Raw genomic sequence first — 17,932 nt, forward strand, 5'->3', positions numbered from 1 at the left:
TCAGGAGAGACTTTCCCATCAGAGAAAAAAAAAGAGCAGAGTGCCCCGATGGCATTGATGCAGCTACTCTGCCTCAACACACCTCGTTTTTACCGTATGAGGAAGAGGGCACTTCTGGAAATATCTCCTCATTACTTCAGCTTTATGTGTCGCACCTATGGGTGTAAAAACCCTGGAGTCCTCAATTACCATTAGGCTCATTCCCCTAGCAGGTCACATGTGTTAATTCAAGAAGAAAGAAAAACTAATTATATTCCATAACTGCCTGTTTATTAGTGAGTCATCCTCCCCTTTTGACCCTTCTTAGCCTCCTTTCTGATTACAGTAGTCTGTGTACGCAAGTCACCGTATTAAAAATTTTAAATATAATATTGAACAAGGAGGAGGGGAAGCAGAATTTTAAGTGCTATATTGAAACTTACAACAACTCAAATGTTTCAAGAATCTCTTCATGTAATTCTCAATCAGGAGAGAGTTAAATAAGCTCCTTTTCTTTGTGTTGTTTTGTGTCTAATGACATAGTATTTACTGAGCATTCTTCCCTGGTTACCCATAGTGTACTGAACTGCTAACTAGGGTCCAGCTGCATTTCCAATGTCAATTTCAAGTCCACAGGAAAATAGAGTAGGTGTGTTATCATATCAGAGGCATGAAAACAGTCACTTATTTGCTCTTTATTTGCCAAATAACTTTGAATACTAGAAGCTGAAAAAAAACCAATTCATTTCATTATTTAATATCCCTACAGTTGCATTTTTATACAACTTCCCGCAGTTCATCAACACGTAAGTTGTCCCTGCATGAATCTCCAGCCAAAGATATTGTCATTTTGCTCTCTACAGCTAATTTGACAACTGCCAACCTCAGTTAAGTTTTCTCATAGGATCTGGGGGTCATGATAGTGATACGGAAAAGTTTTAGGTAACTTAACAGATTGAATATTAAGGTAGTTGTAGAAGCAAAATAAGTAATGTATTCTTTTAAGATTTGCTTTTCCCCTAACTCCTTGTTTCTCCTTGTTTAAGGTGAGGATTATCTGACTCTAACCCGCAACTTCATTAACCTAACAAAGTTACCATGCCAGGGTGAATTTACAATGTATATGGCCTATCTTGTGTCTGTGACTTGTAAATAGGAACTGGAATTGTATGTACATATCAAAGACCACTAGGGATGAGATAATGGCTAAAGGATATAAAAAGGGAAATGCTGAAAAAAGGGGGCACAGATACTGACCAGACTGATTTTTGGCGTTCCCGCCCGCTAGCTAGAAGAAATTTTATTATTTTATCCAAATTCTGTGTCTCTGTGTATTTCTTTCTGAGATTTCTGCAACAATAGGGTGATGATTTGCAGTGGAGGAGGTGGTTGTGAGAAGGCCATCACAGATTTCATAACAGGGTCAGAGCATGCTAGGGTCTATGCTAAATTGGATTTAATTAGAAGGTGAACTCTGAAATTGTATTTGGATTTGAAGGCCCATCTAATAGGACGTAGTTTAATCTATACTAGTTATTTCATAGTTTTCCAAAAATTACAGTGGTTTTTAATTATTGTATTTCCAAATATTTTTGAAATTTAAAGCCATGGAATTCACAATGAAATTTTATGCTTGTAATTTTAATTACTCTGTAAAATTAATCTATAAAAGCATAGGATTTTAAGTTTTGGCAAGGAATAAAAATTACTGTTCTAGCATAATCCTTAGAAGGTAGGCTTAGTAGACAAACAGAAATCCCAGTTTCCCAAATCTTACTTATGGTTTTTAAAAAATTTCCAGCAGGGAATATTAATTTCTATACTGGTATTTTTTTCATATTTACCTCCTGTAAACATTTCCTTGTGAGTTAGGGATGTTTTCATTGCTCAAAGAAAATTAGTGTTGTTTTACTAGGAATGCAAATAGAGTTAGTGTTTTATTTTTCTTTTTACTTCCTAAAGAGCCTTCCAAAATCCACTTGATGGATAATAGCTTTGAAATCGAAGCTTTCATTTTATACAAAAAAATGAAAAGTTAGTGAGAAAGAAATGCTGAGTAGTGAAAATTGCACACAGTTTACTTTTTAATAACATATTGGAAAGAATGGATCAAACTCTTAGAGTTCCAGAGAGAACAGAGGAAGAGGAGGGACCTTGGTTGAACAGAGGGTGTTCGGTTTTGATGCACGCACCACAGGTAGCATTTGGGGGTCACAGTGACATTTTCAGCAGTGTGGAGACTCAGAAGAGTCAACTCTACACCTGCAGACCATTTTGCTGTTGCGTGGATTAGCTCAGTTTGCCTGCTCACATTGCTCTCTGTGAGGACCTTCTTTCTACCAAGATTTTAAAAGGATGACATCTGTAAGTCTTGCTGCAGAAACAACACTGGTTCATGTGCCAGGACTTTGCTGATACTCATGGGGACTCCTCTGTATGGAAGGTCTCACTTTCTTCACTCAAGACAATTTTAAACTCTACAAAAGAGATGATGGGAGTTTTGACACCCAGGGATATTTAGAAGGCAGAGGTATTGACAAGAAGGAAAGGCAACAAGTTAAGAGAGTAGAAATTAACACCATTAATTTAAGAGAGTTGTAGGTACTGAAGATGTTATCTAGATTTTACTGGGGAGAAGCAGTCAACTCCACTATGAAAGGACACAAGAAAATCAAGACACAGTTTATTCTAGTTCAATGACAAGAGTAAGGAAGTCCAAGATGGAAGTGGGAATTTTAAGACTCAATTGTAGATGTCAATCAAAGCTGCACTGGGCATACAAGACCTTCATTACTACTGAGATTATTACTCCTAGCTTTTGACATTCAATTATAGTAATAACTAAAATGCTGCAAATAAATTAGAAGCACAGCCAGCTTCTCTTTGGAGTCAGTTCTGCTTTGAAGAAATGTCAGGGGAAATTTCTGAAAGGGATTTTGCTGCACAAAGCAAAGGTACATATGACTTAGGTGTGAAAGGATGAATTCCAGTGTAAGTTCTAAGAGCTCTGGGTAATCTACTTGGTTGTTTCACTCGATATTTTAGTTATAGTTAGCATTGCTTGAGAAATCGAGTGCCATGTTAGGGTCCCTGCTTTAAAAGATGGGCAGAAATCAAGAACTTTCCCAGTGCCTGTGTGAAGGCTCCCAGTAACCTGATAGAAACACAAGAATGACCATGAGTGACATTTATTAGGGATGATATAACCTAGGCTTTATGTTGAAGCAATCAGAATCTATATTTTACAAATGTCTCCAGGTGACGTGTATATGACTGTGAGGTTTGGAAAGCACCCACTCCAAGCATCTCCTGTTTGATTACTTTCCCTCTGCTTCCTAGTGCCAGAGTGCTAGAGCACACTGGGAGATTCAGATCCGACTCCTACACAGTGGTGGAGTACAAGGGAGACCCTCCCAGCTGTATTTGTGGGTCTAGACAATTAGTGAAATCCTCTCTATTACCATTTGGTTTCATTCCAATGACCATTGTTAAAACGCACAACAATTCAGCCCCATAAATGAATAAAACATGATCCCTACTACACTGAAGAAGGGACAGCTAAGTAAACAAATAATTAGAATATATTGATAAGAGCTACTTGTTGCATTTGTTTCATATTGTATCAAATGGGCTTGTTTATAAGCAGCTAAAGTGGCCTTAATTGATTCTGTAAATCCTTTCTACTGTGTGGTAGCCCAGTGGCAGACATTCTCTTGAGTGGTGATCATGACAGAATCTTTGAGCAAGCTGAAGTTTAGTAGAAAAGAAGGAAATTTACATAAATGCTATGTGCGAATAACCATATACTTATAAACTTATGGGGGGATATTTAGCATCTTGTATTTATCCTGATTTATATTATTACATCTCAATTCAGCAGTCAAGGATCATATAACAATAATACCGATCTCCAATGAGTGAAGTTATACTGGTATATGCACCAACTCCCAGTGATGAAAATATTCATATGTACTGCAAGTATGTACTAATAAAAATTTTTTAAACTTAAAAAAGTTATAAAACAAATCTTTGAGGAAACACTTAAGTAAATAAAACTTCCTAAAATTTATTTTTTCTGAACATTAAAACCTAACAGAAAGACAGTAGAAAACATAAGATATTATTAATAAAAGTAATACCTACCTTTACAAAATTTTATGGTAAATTTTAAACATAAAGATTGGGGCATAACTCCTGTGCATTAAATTTTCTCGCTGTTCAACTGACTCTGATTCCCAACACTCTTGAGTGTGTAATAAACTCAAAAATTGTAATGGAAAAATGGAAGGCATTCCCTCTTTATTCTTTGAAAAATTGTATAATACTGGTATTACAATACTGTTAAATATTTTTAAAGAATTTACCAGTGAAATGATATTAACATGAACTGGATTTTCTTCTGCCTAAAGACTGATTAATAATTCAAATTTGTAATGGATCCAAGTTTAAGTCTTTAATTTACTTCAAATTGTGTTTTCTAATGAATTTGTCTATTTCAACAAATATTGTCAAATACATTGCCTCAAACTTGTTCATAATGCCCATTCCCTTTCACACACACTGTCTAACCTGTGGTATCATTTGTGACATCAACATTGGTTTATTCCTTCATTCCTTCAATCATTCTTGACAGGGTTTTTAACGAATTTTATTAACATTAAAAAAACAATTTGGATTTTTTCCTATGGTACATTTATTGAGTTTTGCAATTGTCTTCATTACTTCAATCCTACTTTTGATGGGTTTCATTTGCTGTTCTCTTACCAATCTCTGGGTATAGAAGTTTAAATCATGATTTATTTTAACTGTTCTCTTTTAATATTTCCACCTAAGGTCATATGCACCTCCGTAATAACATGTCCCCAGGATTTTATTAGTAATGAATTCATTTTTATTGGGTTCAAAATATTTCCTAATTTTCATTCCAACCAATTGGATCCATAGTTTTAAATGTATATTGCCCAATTTTCACACAATTGCAGATTTTCTAGCCTAATTACACATTGGTCAGCCAATACTAGATGAATAATTGCAAATCATTGTACATCTTGAGCATTCTATGCTCTGAACCATTTTTATAATTGAATATTTTGCATGCTTTGAAAATTCTATCACCATCTATGGCAGTGTTTTAAATCTATCATATATGTGTATATATATATATATATATATAATTTGCTAATGTGTTGCAGAGATAGCCTATATCTTTATTGAATTTTAATCTATTGGATGTATTCATAAAGGATTGTTAAAATTCCACACTGTTATTGTGGAAATGAATATTTTTCTTTTAATTTTGTTAAGTTTTGCTTTATACATTTTGAATCAATTTATTTTCTTTAGTAATATTGATTTGCAATATGTTCAATTGGATTGCTTTTTTACAGTGATAGCATTTCACCCTTTATCTTTAGTAATGTTTATTACATTAAACATTACTTTATCTGATGTTAAAAGGACTACATCATTTTTGCATTGCAATTAGCAAGTACATATTTTCTGTTTCTAAACTTCTTAAATTTAAATGCTTATGTTAAGGCATATCTCTTGTACACACATAAAGCTGGATTTTGTTTCTTTATCCAGACCAATATCCTTAGCCTTTTAATTGGAGTCCAGGTTCTGTTTGACTTACAATAGGATTGTGTCCAGATGAACCCATTTTACCTTGAAAAATATTTTAAGTCAAAAATTCACTTAATACACATAGCTTACCATCATGGCTTAGTAACACAGTGCACTGTAGAATATCAGGGCTTTACTTTCATGATCACATGGTCATCTGGAAGCTACAGGTCCCTGCTGCTGCCCACCCAGAAGAGATGGTACCGCATACCACTAGCCTAGGAGGATGATTAAAATTCCAAATTCAAAGGGTGCTTTCTACTAAATGTGTGCTGGGTTTACACCATTATATGGCCAAAGATGATAACTTCAACCCTCATAATTTGTGGATCATCTCTATTTAGTATATTTATGTTTCATGTAATTATGATATACTTGATATTATAACACCCAACTTTCTCTCTTGTTGACCTGTTTTTTTGTTAGTTTTTCTCCTTTCTATATTTACTCTTATTTACTTGAAATATTCAATTAAATGTTATTATTTAATTTTTTCATCAGTAGTTATTGGTAGCTATGTTTTCTTTGAGTAGTTACTCTAGAAATTATTAGTCATTGAAATATAATCTAAATATTACCTTTAATATCGTTATAAAAAGGTATAATCTTAGAACACTTTAACTTCTTTCTGATTTTTGTATTATTATTGTCATTCATTTTACTTGTGAATATATTTCCTTTCCCAAAGATTTTGCTGTTATTACTTTCTATTGGCTTTTCACCCACATGGTTTCTGTGAGATTCTGTTTTTCTCTTGGGTATTTATTTGTCTGCTTCCCCTTCTCCCTGAAGCACTCTTCCATATTCCTTCTAGTGAAGGTTTCCTGGTAATTTGTTATGCTAGTTCTTGTCTGGAGTGCTTTTATTTTACTTTAATTATTCAATTATACATTCAAGAATATATAATTATAAGCTGGTATTTTTAAAGCACTTTAAAGGTATCATTTAATTTTCTTCCAGACTCATCATTCCTGTTGAAAGATTCATTTGTGTTGATATTTCTCTGAAGGCAATAAATCTTTAAACTCCAGTGGCTTTTAAGATTTCATTTTTTATTTTGCTTTTTAGCACTGCTAGGCATGTACACTTAGATGTGGTTTTCTTAATATTCTGCTTGAAGTGTAAGAGTATTCTTGTGTTTCTAGGGTGATGTATTTAATCAATTTAGGAAAATTCTCTGCCATTGTAACTTGAGATATTACTTCTGTCCAATTTTTGTCTATCTTTTCCTTTTGGGAAAGGAGAGATATTTGTGTGCTGAGTCTTCCATAAGCTCAATATTTTTCTGATATCCTCGTCTATTTTTTGATTCCTTGGATTTTTACATTTTTAAATCTCTCTTTGCTTCAGTTTGAATATTTTCTACTATCCCATCCTCAACCAAATTTATCACTGTACTTTTGCAACTCTATTAAGCCCATCTAACTAGTTGTTCCTTTTAAATATGATTTAAAATATGAATTTAAATTTCCAATTTGCCTTCTTCATCTTCTAGTTATTTTGTGTAATTTTACCTTTTATTAATGTCCACATACTAGCTTTAAGTTTCTATCATGTAATTAAAATTTCTGGCTCATCCGTTGTCTATTTTATCTTCATTTCCAGTCCGCAAGTTCTTTCTTTTGTAGTGGGTATCTATTTTAAATTGCCTCATGCAAAGTACATGGATGAATCCTAAAGATCTGAGATAACACTGTCTTTCTCTTGAGATATTTCTCCTTTCCTCAACTACACAGATGAAATGCTGGCAGAACTGCTTGTTTCAGTCAAGGTCTATAGCAAATTGAGTCTGGATTATAACCTTTATAATGTTCAGTCTGCATATGGTTTTTATCTCTGGTTCACTCTCCATATAATTTCAACTGTAATTCTAATTTACAATGTATAGTTCCTCCCTTATCTTCACACACATTTTGCAAGACTGCCAAACATTTTCACTCTCTTTTCCTTCCTTTCATTTATATTTTTAGCTTTGTACAGAATTCATCAAATGCCCTAACAAAAAAATTATCCATATGTTTGAGTCTGCTTGCCACTAAGCTCTGCTGATTTATAAATTCACAAGAAGGAGCCTTCTGTGGGTTTCAAGTTGAAATCCAAGCCGCTTGCCCAGCTCAGATTCAGCAAAGCCCTGGAGGGTGGCATCTTTAAAAGGTCAACTCCTCCCTTAGGAGCAACCTTTCTACAGCACTTCTTCCTGCAGTGGATCTCCGCTGGTTTCAACTTGTTCTTTTCTGAAATTTATACACACATGCACCAGTACGCGCGCGCGCGCACACACACACACACACACACACACACACACACACACACCCCACATATAGATAATACAAATATTTTCTTTCACCTTATGGTCAATCTAAAAGATTTCTGTGGTCTGCTTTAAAAGAATGATTTTCCTTTCTTATTCATTTTTCCAAGTGAATTTTGCTTTTGTGCTTTTTTCCCTCTGTTAGTAAGAAGTGAATTTAGGCAGCTGGATTTTTCTGGAGATGACAATTAAGTCTTGTTAGACACCTTGACTTCTGGTGACAGTGGAATTGGCAGGACACTGGTAGGAATTTGGTGTGGGACTTGAACCTACCAGTGGTGTCAGGACTGAACATACAAACCCAATAGACATGTGTGTAAGATGGTAGTTTAAATTGTGACTGTTGATGTCATCTTCAAGTGAAAGAATGGAGACAGAAAAGTAAAATGATTCAGGGACTCTATGCTTTACTTTAGGGGTATTATAAAGAAGTAGAAAAGTAAAACAAAAAAGAATAAAATAATAAGAAAATAAGCAGTTTAGTTCAATAAATTATCAAGGAAAATACTAGAAGGAATGGCTACCCTAATTAGAATTGAATATTTCCTTTCTAGATTATGCAAAGAATTATATTTACTTCTTACTAGCAGTAAAATATTTTATTCTATACCCTAAAGCAAAATCTTGAGGTTTAGTTGAAAATTAAAATTTTTATAAATAGGTTAGTAATAGTTAATTGATATGATCTTACACTGAATACATTTTATAGTAAGGAAAGCAAAATTTAAACAATATAGATACAAAATATTATCTTCTGAACATTTACTAAATCTATTCTTAATTATTCTGGATATTCTTCATTTATTAGTAATTGCATGGATCTTTTTAATTCTTGAAAAACAGAATTAATTTAATAAAAGATGCTAATAACAAAATTCTCTCCATACTACCTTTTACATGTCATAAATGAAAATCTTTATATAAGCATTAGTTCCACTGAGAAGAAAATATCCGAATATTGGATACCTTTCTAAATGAATGCTTCATTTTATTATAGAAAGAATAAAATGGTGAATTTTGCAATAGCACGTTATTCCTCATAGACTCGCAACTAGTTTTCAGGACTCCCTATCACTTACAGTGTAAGACAGGTTTGATCTTCTTCCTGTCTCTTACATTCAGCAGAGTATAATTTATTCTCTAAGTAGGCCATATTTGTACATGGCTTTTTTATATGGCAAGTTTAAAAAATAATGTATAATGAGATCTCAGAAGCAATTATTAAAATTATATTAAAAACTGACAGCATTCTACAAGTTGTTTCTAAAGGTGTTCATTCCAAAACATACATATCACTACTTATAATTAGTTATTTTTGGCTATATTTAACAGCTATATTTCCAATGTATATTGAAAACTGGGAGATATGTCCCTGTGTCTCTACTTTCGTAAGCTTAAGTAAAAATAAATTGCACTGTTTTAACTGTAAAATACTCCCTTGGTTTTTCCTGCATGCTCTATACAGTTATTGTTGTTTTTTAAAGATATGCCATTTACATATATTACAAAACAGAAATTGAGATATCAAAATAGTCATTTGAGAAAAAGTGTTAGAATATAATTTCAACCTGATTAGATTCCAATTTTATCACATCTGACAAAGCAAACTTTTAAGATAGCAGAAGAGCACGGTTTTGTCTATGTGTCACTATTAAAAATTTCTCATACATTTTATTTTCCTGAGTGATTAACTGAAAAGATGAATACACATAATACATGTGCTCCACTTGTGTTATGTACTTTAAAGTTAAAAATTACTACAAAACAAACAGCATATCTTTCCTGTTTTCCAATTAACTATGTTGATGGATGGAATGAGCTTTGATTTCTCTCCATTAAAAATACACGATCAAAACCACAACTGCCAAGAATAGTTCACCAAAATAGTACACCTGTATGAAGAATTCTCAAAACTGTTACTCAACAGTCCATACAACATTCAGTGTTCAAGGCTAATTCCCAACGAAGTCAGTAAACACTTTGGTTATAGGCTAATTTCATCTTGGTTTCCTAACAAGGCATCCTTTAAAATATCAACCCAGGAAACATTGACACATTGGAGGATGCTTTAGGATATTTAGTTTTAATACTAATATCTAAAGTATTAATATAAATAATGTGAAATAAGTATTATGCAATGTTTATTTTTGTTGCTCTCCTGTGTTACATTCCCATTATTTTGTCAGTTTAACTGACAAAACTGACTTTTTAAAGGCCATTTCTCTGGTTGAAAAAATAAAACTAACTTTAGTTTCCCTTGTATTTCATAGAGATAATAATTAAAATATATCAACTGAAAATGTTAGTAATGTTGAATTTCCATAGAAATTTCAATAAAGGAAATATATTAATAATACAATGTCTACAAAGAAAGCTGAAGAGCAAATGGGTGAGTCCTTCACACCGTAAATTATTTCACTGCTGAATGTGCACACTGAATTGCTTAATGATTCGATTCTGTATTCAACCCATTAGTATATGGAAAATGGTTTATAGATGAAAACAAATAACACTGCAGAGAATGTTGACACAGTGATTTGATATGTATACATATCAATTTACTGAGATAAATGTAATTGTTATGTGTCACAAACATATACTAAGAAAAAAATCAAAAAATATAAGACATAAAAAAATTGAACTCTAAAGAGATAATTAAAATTTGTCTTAATGTTTTATCACTTCTTGATAACACTTGTTATGAGACAATGACCTATTTGCAAAAACACTTTATGGAAATAATCACACCTCTTACATAGGCATAAGGACCACAAGATTTTGCTACAGATTGTGTTTCCCACATTTATTCCTGAGCATCAGACTAACTGACCCAGGTGTACTGAGGGCACACCCTTTTATTCTTTCAGCTCACTGAGAAAAGCAAAGGTTCATCTTCTGTAATCTAAGTATTATAAGCGGTCTCAAGAGTGCCATTTTGAGCTTTCATGTGTCCGCACAGTTTTTGATCATCATTCCTTCCTCTGGCATTGCATTACTTGGAGAATGGGAAGCTGTTGCAACATCTAAAGATTAAATGACATTACTACACCACTCATGCCCTTTGAGCAAGAAAGGGAAGAAAAAGCTAGCATAGGTAATTAACTTTGTCTTTCAGGGTTTTATTTTAGATTATTTGTTAAAAGGAAATCATTAAATTTTCCTGTGCTCTGCAGAGCCTAGCCTTGGTTTATAAAATGATCATAAAAGAATATATTAAGTGTCTCATCGCCAGGGGATCATCATAATCTGCCTGTGAGCATTGGATGAACTCTTAGTCCTCGAGATCGAATCTCTCTTGAACAATAAAGTTGTAGGAGGTGCCCCAAGTAGAGACTCTTCTTCCAGGTCATGAGATTCCAAGCTTTATTCTGTGCTTATAGATACTATGTAGTGCGCTTTCACAGAAAGCTTTATTTCATGTGTTTTTTAAGTGTTATGCTGAAAACTCTACAAAAACAAAGAGTGAATAAAAAATATGTGTATATATTAATTCAACAATAATGAGTCATATATATATTTATATATTTGATTACTACTCGGCCACCAAGAAGGACAGATCTGAGTCCTTTGCAGGAAAATGGATAACTCTTAAGACCATAATGCTAAGTGAAGTAAGTCAGGCACAGAAGCTTAAATACCACATAGTTTCTCTAATATGAGGAACACAAACTATCAGTACTTGGAATAACAATACAAAAGATGGTAGGACATAGGGGAGTGCTTTGTGTGGAGATGAAAAGAGGATCTGGGGAAGAGTGAAGAGGGGAGTGTTAAGAGGAGAAGAGGAAGCAGCGATGTTCAGGATGTGATATGTACATGAACCAATTTCCCAAGATTAATGCTATTACGGTGTGTCTCAAACTTATGCCAGTAAAATAAACAAATAAACACGTAAAATAAAAATAAGGATCTCTGTTAGCTGATGAATCATTTTAGTCCAGCAATATTCCTGAGTACCACCCTTACAATTGTTAAAGTGATTATTTTAAATTTAAAAATACTATTAAATGTCATTCCAGTATAGAATTTCTTTGAAGAAAGTACATGATAGAGTAGCAGAGACTGGGTGTGGAATTCAGAGGCTTTGTTGGAAGGCACATCAGTTTTTTGTTTTGTTTTGTTTTGCTTTGCATGGAATCAAGCGAGTTTTCAGTAAAATTCCTATCTGAGCAGCCCGAACAATCTCTTTCATTGGTCACAGTTCCTTCCTGAAAAGGAGTGCTACTACCACATGTATGGAGAATGGTTCTCTGCAAGAGTCACAGAAATGTCATCTACCAGAGCAGCTTGTGCAGGCCATGCCAATCGTTTGATCATAAAGCAAAACACATCAGAGTCAATTCTATATCAAACCATAATGTCACCATTTTATTCTACCTTTTTATCTCTTGTTAATGAACCAAAATAAATCAAGATTATTTTTTGCTTGAATGGATGCCACATATCTCAGTGAAATAATAAATGAATACACTGGTCAGCCTTTCAATTGCTGAAACAAATTCCAGACACCATAATTTAAAGAGGTTAGGCTTACTTTACTCAGCTCATGATTTCAGAGGAATTAGTCCATAATCAGCTGGTCTAAGGCAGAAACACTATGGTGAAGGGGTGTGTAAGCTGCTTAGTTCATGGCAACTGGAAAGCAGAACAGTAGAAAGGGGCCAGAGAGCAAGGGACCAAGGACCATGAGCATTACCCAGGGTCACACCTCCAGGACCACCTAGACACACCCAGAATTGTGTTTTCTTGGTTGCTCTCAAGCCAGTCAACTTGGTACTTCACTTTAAGTGTCACAACAAACATCATCAAACATGTTGAGCACTTCGTGAAATTCCTGTGTGCTAGACTGTAAATGTGCATTGCCATTCCCTCCTCTATCCTGCCAAAATGTACACCCTACAAAGCAGTAATTTAGTTTCTGGGAAACATATTTCCTGCTCTTCTCTTCCCTCCTCTTATTCCTCCTCTTCCTTTAACTCTTTTAGCCTTTTACACCATGTGATCATCTTTGAGCTTTAAAAATATCAGCGTATTTTCAGGGGAATTTTGCTTTATAAGGAAGTATCTAAAAGAACATTTTATAATTTGTCTTTCAAAATTAGTAGAAAGTACAAGCTTAAAACTCTCTCAGGAATCAAGATTTATTACTATTTTGAGTGGATTACCTAATACATTTATTCAGTGTTCTTTGTGTTCCAGTGGAAGAAGAATAGTAGTTTTAGAGATCAACTGCAAAGATTTCAACTGCAAAGGCACTCATGTGAAATATATAACAACAACACACACATGTACACACATAGTTAAAAAGAAATCTTAGGGCTGGGGATTTAGCTCAGTGGTTCTGCCACCTGCCTCACAAGCACAAGATCCTGCATTCGATCCCCGGTATCAGAAAAAAAAAAGAAAAAGAAAAGAAATCTTAGTGAAAAAAAGACAAATATTGTCAGTCTTTTCTATACAACATTAGGATTATGAATGTTACTTATTTCAGTAATAAATTATATCCTAATTCTGCTAAAACACCATAATTGTTTGAATTATTGCTTTACTATTTGGAACAGGATTAGCAGAAAAATAACCGAACTAAGTGATTTAAGAAGTCAAGATATTCCATTCTGAAAAATTCCTATTCATCTTCAGAAACCTCTCAACTTATTTTAGAAAAAGCACACTGCATGGTCATTATCATAATCAACAATTCACATCAGTTTAAATTAAAACACAAAAGCCCATTTCTGTGACACAGAAAATATGTCTCTGATGCAGAGATCCAAGCTGGGACACCTTTCCATTTACCTCCATGCAAGAGTGTTAAGGTGACGAGGGCATGGTGGATCTGCTTTCTGAGGAGAGATTTGTCAACAGACTGACTACTGGTGACTCAGGCAAACCAGATGGGAGATTACCTTTGAGAGGTCCCCAGCCTCCAAGTAGAAGCAGATAACAAACACATTCCACGTAACCCAGAGGACTAGCCAGACAGCATACTGTGGAGAGGCAAGAGAGACATAACACATCGTTAATTTGGAATCATTTGAGCAAGATGCAAACAGAACTTGAACTTCTGAACTCCCAAGTCATAAGATTAGTGGGAAATATTAGATATTGCTTCTAAGGAAAATGACCAGATAGATATTTAACTCTGTTGGTTTTTTCATTGTTACAGACTCTTGAAGTATGACAGTTCAAATGCGCTGAAGGATAATTTTTAGACAACAGAATGACAACATAAACAGTATCCTGCATTTCTGCTTTAAGGATGAATGACTAAAATTTCTAGATGAGTATTTTAAAAATATGGATCCGCTGATAGGCACATCAAGTTTAGCAAAAAGAAAATTCATTTGTATTTGGTAAAACCATCTTTACATGGGATAATGCACAACTTTTCCTCACATTATCTGGGGGCATCTTCAGAACAGCACTCCTGCCTCACCCCCTCTCATCAGCTTTCTCTTTTTGGTGTCTCATTTTCATTTCTCCACTCATCTTAACATCTCATTCTCCCATACAACAGTGGACTCCTAGCTATTATTCCTAACATGGTTCTGTTGTGTCTTTAGTGTACCTTCTGAGGTGCGGACAAATTTTCCAACCATGTTATATGGTTTCCTACCATGGCCGATCATTCAGTTAGCTTCATTAAGCACCTAGAAGACAACACACTGGAAAGACACTGCAGACAGCAAAGCCAAAGATAAATTCTCCCCAAATTTAAGGATAAATTCTCTCGGAATTTAAGCAGAAGAACAGTTATGAGAAAAAGATGATTTTCAGACAAGAATCTGAAAACTATATACATATATCCTGACAGAAGCCAGGAAGGGGGCTGCAGTACACAGCCCAGCCTGGGAGAGTCCCGTAAGCCTTGACGGGGCAGTGAAATGCCTCCCAGGAGTGGGAAGCCAAACTCACTCACAGGTAACCCAAGGGAAAGGGCGGTGTTGGAAGGGTTATGGTGGGAAGGTACAGACAACGAAGGAAAGTGTAGCTGTGAATTTTTACACAAGACAAGAGAACATCATGTCACTTTTTTCAGCAAATGAATACCCAGGGCTCTCTTTTTTTATGGTGGGTTTCAAATCTTTATTTTATTGTTCAAAATCCTCAGGGTCTTGTTCTGGCATCTTTTGAGTCACGTGTTTCCGCTCACTTCCTGACTCATCCTGCAACCACACAATTTGCTCGCTTGCTGTTCCATGTACTTGGAAACTTATTTCCCCCTTCTGTGTCTTTTTGTATGTTATTCCTTTCTTCTTGAATGACTTTTTCATTTCTCCAGGTGGTGCTCTTACCATCAATTAATATTCTACTTTTTTAGAGTCAATTCAAATATCAGCTTCTGAGTAATTCCCCATCAGAACTGGTGGAGGCCTACTTAATGTTTCAGTAGACTTTGTCCAAATTTTACTCTAAAGGTATCTATCTAATTCTTCGCATACTTCTTCACTGTACAAAGATAACTTCCTTGAGAAAATGGGGCTCCTCCCTTTGTATTTTGGATGAACTAGGTCTTCAGGAAATATTTTCTTGAAATCAACTAATTGATGAGCAGCAACATGGAGAAGGTCTTGTTCCTTTCAAGGGCAGTACACATTCTTCCCTCTTGGACTAGCTGCTCCTGGAGGACTATAGTCGTTTATGCAGTGTGAGGAGCACCAGCCCTGCCCTGAGTCATGTGATAATAAATGGTGACTCGGGTTTTCCCAAGGGTAACATGGTTGTTACCTGCTGAAGTGTCGCATTTCTCACTAGAGCACAAAATGAAAGCCAAACTGAACTGTGCAAAACAAAACAAAAGATCTGAGAAGCTGTCGGAGGGGAGGGCTGGGAACTAAAGATGGGATGGGAAACTGAAGCAGAGCAGACAACAGCATGAGAAGAATGTCAGTTAAAGAACAGATCACATGAAGCAGTTACATTTGCTAAGTATTGCAAAATATAAAGTCATGTCACTAGACTTAAAAAAAACCAAATTCTATAATTATTTGATTATTCTATAGATATAATGAAGACCCAGGTGTGGTACATGCCTATACTATCAGAATTCTATGAGGCAGAGGCAGGAGGATTGCAAGTTTCAGCCCAGGTTAGGGTACTTAGGGCTTAAAAAAACTGCTAAAATAATAATAACAACTTTAAAATGATCATAAAGGACTGGAGGGTATAGCTACGTGTGGAGACCTTAGGGTCAATTCTCACCAAAGAGAGGGAAAAATTATCTATCTCTATCGATAAAGTTCTGAGTCATATAAAGGTAACAAGGCAAAAAAAATTGAACCTACAGGTTTTAGTCATTTAAGTAAGAAAGAAAGAAGGGGGAGGAGGAAGAGGACGGGGTGGGGGAGGGAGAGACCAAGTGACCAGCAATCATGCAGATTTTAATGTTTTGCCATGTTCTTTATTTACAATGAATAATTTTCCTTACTTTATTTACAATGGAGAGCTAAATAAAATATTTACTATAAACTAAAGTAGCAGGGTAGTAAAATGTTTGGTAAGAGCTGATGAAAGATACTGAACTAAATACCCTGGAAAGCTTGTCATGGTGCATACACTTCCGGATGCACCGTGAGATAGTGGCAGTGCTGCCTTTTTTATTTCTAACAACTGAAATTATATATTAAGTTAATTAAATGCTAAAATGTTATATGCATACATGTGTTATATATGTCATACTCATGACCTCAATAATATATATTTAATATAAAATAAGAATTTGGCATTTTCATCCTGATTTAGACATCTTTTGTATTTTGTTCCTTACATTTGTGTGCAAATATCGCTGTAAACATATTTGGTTTCATTTAAAAAATGCAGCTAATGATTTTATGTTTAGATCTTGGAAATGAATAATTTTATATAGGGACATGTAAGATGGTAGATCACGTACACATTAACAGCATACAGGGATTCAGAATTCGCAACACAGTGTCCAGCTTTGCCAGTTAGGAGGTCTGAGGCTGTATGCTCCACTCCACAGCTCCCTCACATTTGAGAGCATGTTATCTATCAGCCACGAGCTCACAGGGCTTGCGTGAGGACAGAAAGGCAGAGGCGGGAAAGTACTTGATACAGACCTTGAGGTCTCCATGCGGGCTGCCATTTCAGCGCAGTGGCGCTGTCACACCGTCGCCTCTGATGTTAGAGTAATAGAGCGAAATCCCAAAAGGATATTTAAAAATAGACTGCCTACTTTAACTCATGTGAGATACTGATGCATGAAACAGAACTTGCAACCCAGACTTATTTCCTTACTGTAACATGTTCTTTCTCAGAGAAGGCGATAAGAGCCTTTTAATATTTTAATGCCAATATTGACAGGTGGGTGGCATTTTAACGAAAAACATTTTTCATTTGATTTCATTAAAAATAATTTATTATTTCATTTTAGCATACTACATAATTATCAAGCATTTTGTATATCTTGCTGTAGGGGCTGCTTTTGATAATGATTATTGGTAATGATTCTGCACTTCTCTTTTATCCTTTTTTCCCAGAGTAACTCATCATCCATAGGATTTATCTATTTTAAATTATCTCTTTTTATTTTACTTACTACCTTTGCCTTATTTAACTTTCTTTTACCTCTGTTTTTTTTTCTCTTAATTTCGTTTTATTGTTTTTTTCTTCCTCTTGCTTTTCTCATTTTAATACCTAGGATTCATCGGAATTAAACATCTTCCAATTGGATTTTGCCTCTTTGTCTAAATATGGATGGAAAATTTGCATCCCTTGTAATTTGGCTTGCGTGGTTTTCTGTCAATAAATTCTATCATTCACACTGCTCTAAAAAGGGTTCGTCCTAATTATTTAAGCATATGAAGGTCTGTCCTAGCTCGTTCCCAGTTGGTGCAGCTCCTAGATGTGATTTAATTGACAATTGTTCAGTTCGAGTAGAACTGGAAAGGACATTTTGCCCAGGGGAGAAAACCTAACAAGATTAGAGCTGGTGATCACCTGTCTTGTGCTTTTCTGCTAAAAACTTACCTTGCATCAGCCTCAGTTTTGTGCTTT

The 17,932-nt window shown here is 34.8% G+C and overlaps 1 protein-coding gene across 7 annotated transcripts in view; it reads right to left on the reverse strand.

Annotated features, from left to right (window-relative positions):
* Nkain2 (sodium/potassium transporting ATPase interacting 2) overlaps positions 1 to 17,932 on the reverse strand; it is a 927,662-nt gene that overhangs the window by 398,028 nt on the left and 511,702 nt on the right. For all 7 annotated transcript variants that reach the window (XR_205888.4, XR_015442646.1, XM_004860140.4 and 4 more), the window contains exon 3: positions 13,822 to 13,902. Coding sequence is in view for 5 of the 7 variants with exons in the window: in XM_004860140.4 (XP_004860197.1) it covers positions 13,822 to 13,902 (81 nt within the window). In the remaining 2 variants the exon portion in view is untranslated. The remainder of the gene's footprint in view (positions 1 to 13,821; positions 13,903 to 17,932) is intronic.

The sequence above is a fragment of the Heterocephalus glaber genome, unplaced genomic scaffold, assembly GCF_053883595.1.
Source record: "Heterocephalus glaber isolate CG9 unplaced genomic scaffold, H.glaber_assembly_v1.0 deba00001550, whole genome shotgun sequence".
NCBI classification, from domain to species: domain Eukaryota; kingdom Metazoa; phylum Chordata; class Mammalia; order Rodentia; family Bathyergidae; genus Heterocephalus; species Heterocephalus glaber.